General features: G+C 38.6%; 1 protein-coding gene across 1 annotated transcript; it reads left to right on the forward strand.

The window, feature by feature from the left end:
• The first annotated feature begins 411 nt into the window (after positions 1-411).
• LSM8 (LSM8 homolog, U6 small nuclear RNA associated) lies at positions 412-8,134 on the forward strand. The gene is made up of 4 exons (XM_006058836.3): positions 412-544; positions 1,719-1,759; positions 5,097-5,224; positions 7,876-8,134. The coding sequence occupies exons 1-4, from the start codon at positions 514-516 to the stop codon at positions 7,964-7,966; spliced, it is 291 nt and encodes a 96-aa protein (XP_006058898.2). The 5' UTR covers positions 412-513; the 3' UTR covers positions 7,967-8,134.
• The last annotated feature ends 16 nt before the right edge of the window (positions 8,135-8,150 follow it).

The raw sequence follows: 8,150 nt of genomic DNA on the forward strand, positions 1-8,150 counted from the left end.
GGCCCCTGTAGCACAAAATTAGGGATTCCACCTCCCAGCGTCTACACTTCGTACCAAAACAGCACTCATCTCTCTACTTCACTTGTGACAAAAACACCTTATTCGGTTTTCTCCTGCCTTCCCCATCTTCTCTCAACATTTCCCCTTAGTAACTTCTGCCACTAAAGTCTTCCATTCAGCTTTGAAGCGCGCTCGCCCACCTTCTCCCCATCTTCAGGGAGCGTCTTTCTTTCTTCCACTGCCCACTCTCTTCAGCTCTCTCCGGCTTCCAAAACCACCCTCAAGAAACACTGCAGAAATATATTGCGCACGCGCATTAAGGTCGTCGTCGCTTTGCATCTCGGGAATGCTTGGCCGGGTTCTTTCAGTCTCTGATTCGTGGAGCCTCCCTGCGGTAGTTCTCGCGGTATTTGCTGCCGCCAGTCGGCGGGAGAGGCTGCTGTTTCCTGGCGGTCCTTTCTAGCTCATCTGGTGGCCGGGGCTGTTGTGTTTTCAGTCGCCAGGTCGCGTATCATGACGTCCGCCTTGGAGAACTACATCAACCGTATCCTTCAGCCGGCTCCCGCGGGCATTAGCCAAGGCCTTGGTGAGCCCACGTCTGCTCGGAGTGGACCAGTGCTGGAAAGGCCAGGGTTCGGGATCGGCGGGCGGTTGGGGTACCGGGCCACTGACGGGCTTGGAGCCCGGGGTGGGGATACAGAGGTTAAGGATCTGGGACCCATCAGGCTCACCCCTGGGACTGGAACTCTCAGCTCCTGCGGGCCCAAGGCGTCTTTTAACTTGAGAGAAAAACTGAGCAAAACCGACATGATTATTCTGAACTTTTCCGTGTCTCTAGAAATCAATTATTGATTCACCCTTTCCATTTCCCTCGGGCCTATACGTTCACGTTTGGGAATAAGATAAACAGTTTTACCAGTTGCGACGGTGAACTCGTAAATCTATGTGTTTGTTTTATTCATAGGCTTTGCTCAGTCTTCGAGGATAGCAAAAACTTTACAGATGATGCAAAAGTGGAATATCTGCCCTTTTACCAGTTGAAATCTCAACTTTATTGTTGATGGAATTAAACTAATGCTTACCGTTGTAATAGTTCGCCTTATGGGGCAAATAACTTTAAAAAGCCCCTGTAATTGTACCCTATGCACCATTTTAAAGTCTCGGGACAGAAACATTACGTTGTGCTCTCATGTACAAATTTGGGGCAAAAGTGGAACGTTAAAGGTTTTTCTTTTTAAATGATGCAAGCATATTGGTACTTCTGACATTGATTATAATTTCTTTTGAATTCCAGAAGGCAGGTCCTGGAAGACAGTGTCTTAACGTACATTAAATCATTTGACATTGAATAGTTTAGCACTGACCCAATTTTCGTTTCAGAGATGAAGAAACAGGATTAAGAAAAGGAAAAATATCTTCAGTTTTCATATTTGCAATATTCCCCCATTAAAAATGAGTACCAAACATCCCAGCTGTTTTAAGATAGAATACACTGATCTCATAAAAAGGATGTTCTTTTTCTATTTTTCCTTTTTTCGATTGTGTAGTTGTCACAGAGAGTTAAGAACATACAGTTTTATGTTGTAAATGTGGCTGTGTTAAATAGTTGTATCTTAATTCTGTCACTTTTTTCCCTAGTAATTTAAACCATTTCCTTGCCAGATTTAAGTTTTCAGTTTGCATTCCTTCAGAAATGCTTTCCTTGATTCGGTTATCAGGAACTGTTGCTGTCATTACTTCTGATGGGAGAATGATTGTGGTAAGTATTTGGTGTATTCATTCTCTGCTTTCTTTTAGGCTTTTCTGCCTGCAATGTTCAGTTTTCCCAGACTCTTTGTGACCTCATGCAGTGTAGCCTGCCAGGCTCCTCTGTCCATGAACTTTTCCAGGCAAGAATACTGGAGTGGGTTGCCATTTCCTACTCCAGAGGATTGTCCCAACTCAGAGATCAAACCCGGATCTCCTGCGTCTCTTGCATTGGCAGGTGGATTCTTTACTGTGGTGCCACCTGGGTAAGCCCACTCTTGTAGGCTTATTGGTTGTAAATTTTTATGTACAACCTCTGATCTCCAGTGCCTAGGCACCAGAATACACCTGCATTGCAGTTTTCTTGTGATTCAACTCTTTATCTCTTTGATAAATAGCTGCCAATTCGTTTTTTGTTTTGTTTTGTTTTTTTTCATTAATAAACATTGACTGTAAGTTACATACAAGGCTTCTTCTAGAAGCTGGGATGAATAACAGAATCTGCCCTCAGAGAACTTCTGGTCTAGTCTGCAGATATCTGTCTATATTTTGTATTTATCTTCCTTCATCTTTTATTTCCTTCCCCATTCAGTGCTCTGACATCTACTACATGAATCATACAGTTTGTTTGTTTTTTTTTAATTGTGTGTGTGTGCTTCTTGGAAACTTTTTTTAAAGATTTAGATACTACCTCTATAAAATGGACATTTAAGACATGTATGGTGTTAATCTTCAGATATTCTTAGGTTGTAGTATCTTGTGCTTCTGTAGAATAAATTATGATGAATATCTAAGTTTATTCATCTCATTTTTCCTTTTATCACTGTATCCCATTTTAATTCCAGAAAAGTCTTAGATTCTCTGAGGAATTTATTCCATGATTTTTGGCCACTTAATTTCATTTATAATTCATGATTGTTAACTTTCAAAAAAGTTTTAAAGCTGCTAAACTTTATTGTCTTATGTAATTCATAGAATTTGTTCTATCTTCCCACTCTGCAATTGCTGTTTTTGTTTTCTTTTTAATCCTTGGGATTTTTCTCAGTGGGTCCTTAAGTGGCAATTACCAAGTGTCAGACTTTGCCATTTATTAAACATATGTCATGTACCAGGCATGTCACGTGTGTTAGATCACTTAATCCTAGTACAACTCTGTGAAGAAGAACTAGCCCTGCATTATAAGCTAAGTACCTGGATCAGAAAAAGAGTCACTTTCTCAGAATCATGTGAATGTATGTGGCAGAACCAAACTGGGATTTAAACTGGATTTGACTCCAAAGCCTAAGGCCAGTGGCCTTGCTTCCTTCTTAATCAAGAGAGTAGTCATGGTTTTGTTTTAATTTTTTTAAGGTACCTCACATTGTATTTCGGAGAAGGCGACGGCACCCTACTCTAATACTCTTGCCTGGAAAATCCCATGGATGGAGGAGCCTGGTTGGCTGCAGTCCATGGGGTCTCGAAGAGTCGGACACGACTGAGCGACTTCACTTTCACTTTTCACTTTCATGCGCTGGAGAAGGAAATGGCAACCCACTCCAGTGTTCTTGCCTGGAGAATCCCAGGGATGGGGGAGCCTGGTGGGCTGCCGTCTATGGGGTCGCACAGGGTCAGACACGACTGAAGCGACTTAGCAGCAGCAGCAGCAGCACATTGTATTTTGTCAAATTAAGAGAGTTTGAAATATTTTAATCTCATCTTAACTTTGAAAAGCCTACTGCTATTAAGAAATATTTGCAAATAGTTTTTTAGTTTGTGGAAACCTCGAGTTTAAATTTTTTTTTAACAGGATAGATGATAAATTGGAAACTTGTTTTAACTTTATAGAAGGAAAGCCATTTAAAAAGAACATTTTGAGAACTAAAGTTCAGCAGTTCTGTATTCCTTTGACACATAGTTCACTTGATAGAATTTGTTGAGTCCCTAAGTTATGTCCGACTCTTTGTGACCCCATGGACTGTAGCCCACCAGGCTCCTCTGTCCATGGGATTTCCCAGGCAAGGATACTGGAGTGGGTTGCCATTTCCTTCTCCAGGGGATCTTCCCAACCCAGGAATTGAACCCACATATACTGCATTGGCAGGCAAATTCTTTGATGCTGAGCCACTGGGAGAGCCCACTTGATAGAATGTGTGTGTCTACTCAGTTGTGTCCAATTTTTTGCAACCCCGTGGATTGTAGTCTACCAGACTTCTCTGTCCATTGAAACTTGATTAAATAGTTACTTGTAAGATGAAGCCAAGAAGCTATGTATGAGTGTGGTAACAACTATTTTCTAACTAGTTTAGTATAGTAAATACTCCACATTTTGCTTCTTTTCCAAATTTTAAGTTAACATTTTCTCTTTATCTTGGTCTAGTTTTACATATTTTGAGTTTTAAAACATGAAACTGTAATAAGAGATTTAACCAACCAAAGCCATCAGTATAAGTTGATGTTCTTCAGAAACTGAAATAGCATCTGAGATACTGTGTTGTAATATGCCCATGTCTTCCTTTATTAGGAGCCATGATTCTTCTGTAAAACTCTGAATATTTCCTTCAAGTTGTAGAACTTTCCTTCAAGTTGTTGTGATCATATTTGTGTCTACTCTTACTGAGTTATTAGGGGGATTAAATAAGTAAATCCATATGCAGCCCATAGAACACTTTGGCAAGTACTAAGTACTCATCTAGCCTTAGCTATTACTACTACCAGTTGAAGCTTGTGTATATTTAGGGGATTGATTTGAGTCTCTGAAAAGTGGTAAATTATATTTGTTTGTTCATAGTAGTGTAACATAGAAGTTCAGTGGTCTGGCTTTGAAGCTAGCCTTTCATGGTTTGATTCTAGCTCTGCTAATTTCCACCCATGAAACCGTGAGAGATTACTTCTCTGTGCCTCAGTTTTTCTTCTCTGAAGTGGGAATACATATAATATCTACTACAAAGGGTAGAGATTGGTTGAGATAATGTGTGTAGCATGTTTACTGGCATGTAACATGTATGATACTGTTACATTACTATAGCTGCTGTGTATAGGAGTATTTCCCTTAAGTTTTCCTTGTTTTAGTTTGTATCTTTAGAATATTCGCTTCTGGACAGCCTGAAGTTTTATGCTACTTCCTTGGAAGTGAACTAGTACATGGGGTCCTTTGTAATTCTCAACAGCTCTGTGCACTAGCAGAAGCTTGGTGCCCCCCTCCCCCTTAAAAAACCAAGAGTACTCTTGGTCATAAAGAGATATTTTATAGTAAACTTGTATGTATATTTAAAATAGGTCCTCCTGTTGGAATACCTGGCAGCTAAAATGGTGTGGTTGAATTTACACATTTAGATAATTTGTCTTTTTTCTCTTGAATATTTTCTTTACAGGGAACACTGAAAGGTTTTGACCAGACCATTAATTTGATACTGGATGAAAGCCATGAACGAGTGTTCAGCTCTTCACAGGGAGTAGAACAAGTGGTACTAGGGTTATACATTGTAAGAGGCGACAATGTGTAAGTAAAATGTCTTTTTTAAGGCAAGTAGCTCAGACTGTAAAAGCATCCACCTGCAATGCAAGAGACCTGGGGTCAATCCCTGGGTCAGGAAGATCCCCTGGAGAAGGAAATGGGAACCCACTCCAGTATTCTTGCCATGGAGAATTCCATGGATAGAGGAGCTTGGTGGGCTATAGCCCATGGGGTCTCAAAGAAGTGGACATGACTAAGTGACTAACACACAGCAGTATACAATAGGTGCACTGCTTTGCTGAATGGAAAAGAGGTTTCTATTTACTGAGATTTGTCCATATTTCTCATAGTTAAATAGCCTGAATAGGGTCCAGAAAGAGCCCTGCCTAACACTGGATACTTCTCTGGAGGAGGTTCTTAAAATGTTCTCCCAAAATATCCCTAATTTCAGAGGAACATAAATACACTTCCGGGCTAGAGTTTGAAAATGTCTCTGGAATCTCTTGTGTGAACAGTTTTAAATAATGCTTTATAACATAGCTGAATTTATCCATTTTTTCTTTTAATTGTTAGTGTAATTGGCACACTTAAGCTGTCCCATGTTTATGTCGTGGCCTCAGTTAATTTGTGACACTGATACGGCAGTTTGAGAAGATATGTTTTAGTGGTAACAGTATAAGAAAAGTGTAACAGTGTAGAGCAGTACTGTCCAATACAGTTTTAGGGGATGATGGAGTGTTACATATCTGTTGTATATCTGCATTGTCCACTGTAGTAGGTACTAACCAATTGTGTGGCCACTGGGTACTTGAAAAGTAGCTGGTGTGACTGAAGAAATGAATTTTAGATTTTACTTATTGTACTTAATTTTAATAGTCACATGTGGCTAGAAGCTGCTGTATTTGTACAGTTATAGAGACTGGAAGATTGTTGAATCACTTTACTAGTGAGTACTGTTAAAAATTAAAACATGGCTGGAAGGCAGCGAAAGATATATTAGCATCTCAGATTACTTTGTTGGACAAGTAGAATATGGAAGAAAATCACCTCTGGATGGATAAATTATTTGATCTTTAATCAAAACCAGAGGTTTATAAAATATCCTATAGAGATAATATTTAGGTGACGTGAGCTGTAAAGAACGGCAGGTAGAGCCCAGATCTCCTGACCAGGACACACTGATTGTATTGGGACACTGCATAATAATTGAGTTTAAGACGATTTCTTCTACTTTAATTTAAAAAATTTTTCTCTTTTTTTGAACTTCATTTTAAAAAAATTTAAAACATTGCTGTAGACTCACATGGTATGCTGGAGCCATCTTATACTACTCACCAAAGTAGATTTTTATATTTTGGGAAATTTTGCAAGCTGATTGATTGACGTCTTGTTGGTAGCTTAAAATTGGCTGTAGTAGGATTATTTTGCACTATGGCTATCAGTCAACACTGCGAATCAGCCTACCCCTTTTCCTTGGAGAACTGGTTTTAAAACATTTTTCAGCACTCTACTCTCCATAAGGATTTTAAACGACACTAGATGTCACTTAAATGACATTTTAAATGACACTCTCCATAAGGATTTTAAATGACACTAGATGGAACTGAGGTCTTGATTTGTTTCATATTGAGGAAACTGAACATATTCTTCTACAGTTTGGTATTTCTCATTTATTAAAGAATTGAAGACTTTATATAGTTTAAAGCAAAATCAAGCAAATTCTGTGTAACATATTTATCTGTAGAATTTACTTTCAGTAAAGCCAGACAAATTTGAACAACCAGTCTCTTATGAAATAATGTTTCAAATATGTCCCATGGTCTGAATGTAATAATACCTATATCCAGCTAGAGATTTTGGTTACCTAGCATGGCATTAATGAAATTAATGTTATACGTATTATGTTAGTGTTGAATCAAGGAAAAAATTTGCTGACTTTTAACCCTAGTCAGTCACAAGTCATTCACATCAAAAATCATTTGTTAGATACCTGAATATCTGTTTTGTCATCTTTGTGTGAAAGAATTGCACTTCTTTTTGTTGTTGGGTTTACACTGAGTAAATTGAGAAACCATGAAAGGGAAACTAATAGATATATTGATGGATTTAGTTCATTGAAGTTACTCAAATAATAGATACTTTTATTTGCTTGTTTAATAGTGATTTTTTGATCCTGCCCCAACCCCACCGTACCTCGCCCATTCCCAGAATAGTCCTTCAGTTCAGTTCAGTCACTCAGTTGTGTCTGACTCTTTGCGACCACATGAACTGCAGCACGCCAGGCTTCCCTGTCCATCACCAACTCCTGGAGCTTGCTCAAACTCATGTCCATTGAGTCGGTGATGCCATCTAGCCATCTCATCCTCTGTCATCCCTTTCTCCAATAGTCCCTGGATTCAGTGAAAATCAGGATTGAAACTCTGGGGTTTTATACCATTATCTATCCGATATGTGTTTTTTTTTTCCTTTAAAGACTTGTGACTTTCCTTTAGAGAGTAGTCACACTATGCAGTTCATCCTTTAATGTTCGTTCCTGTAACAGTGTTGCCTTCAATTTGAGTTTTGTGACTTAAATGTACAATTCACTACCTTATGAAAATGATTTTCACTTAACTAGTAATTCTCTTTATTATCTCCTTTCAGTTTTAGTCAGAAATGAGATTGTTCTGATTTTTTTTTTTTTTCCCCCTTAACAGTGCAGTCATTGGAGAAATTGATGAAGAGACAGATTCTGCACTTGATTTGGGGAATATTCGAGCAGAACCTTTGAACTCTGTAGCACACTGAGGAAAAACTACATATATCACACATCTGTAAATCTTTGTACAGAAACTGATTATTCTGAGATTGATGGTCTGAATTTTTAGGAATGTGTAATTGTGGATTTTGACTCCATGTTGATTCATTGTAATATGATATGTAAATTAAAGTATTTCTACATTTTCTTGAAAAAAACCTTTTTTTTTGGCCT

Source organism: Bubalus bubalis, chromosome 8, assembly GCF_019923935.1.
Source record: "Bubalus bubalis isolate 160015118507 breed Murrah chromosome 8, NDDB_SH_1, whole genome shotgun sequence".
Classification (NCBI taxonomy): domain Eukaryota; kingdom Metazoa; phylum Chordata; class Mammalia; order Artiodactyla; family Bovidae; genus Bubalus; species Bubalus bubalis.

Bases quoted from the DNA above. Each gene is read 5' to 3' on its own strand.
- LSM8 (XM_006058836.3), top strand. From the start codon at position 514: ATGACGTCCGCCTTGGAGAACTACATCAACC. The intron at 545-1,718 runs GTATCCTTCAGC...TTCGGTTATCAG, and splicing joins CTTGGAGAACTACATCAACC to GAACTGTTGCTGTCATTACT. The intron at 1,760-5,096 runs GTAAGTATTTGG...TTTTCTTTACAG, and splicing joins CTGATGGGAGAATGATTGTG to GGAACACTGAAAGGTTTTGA.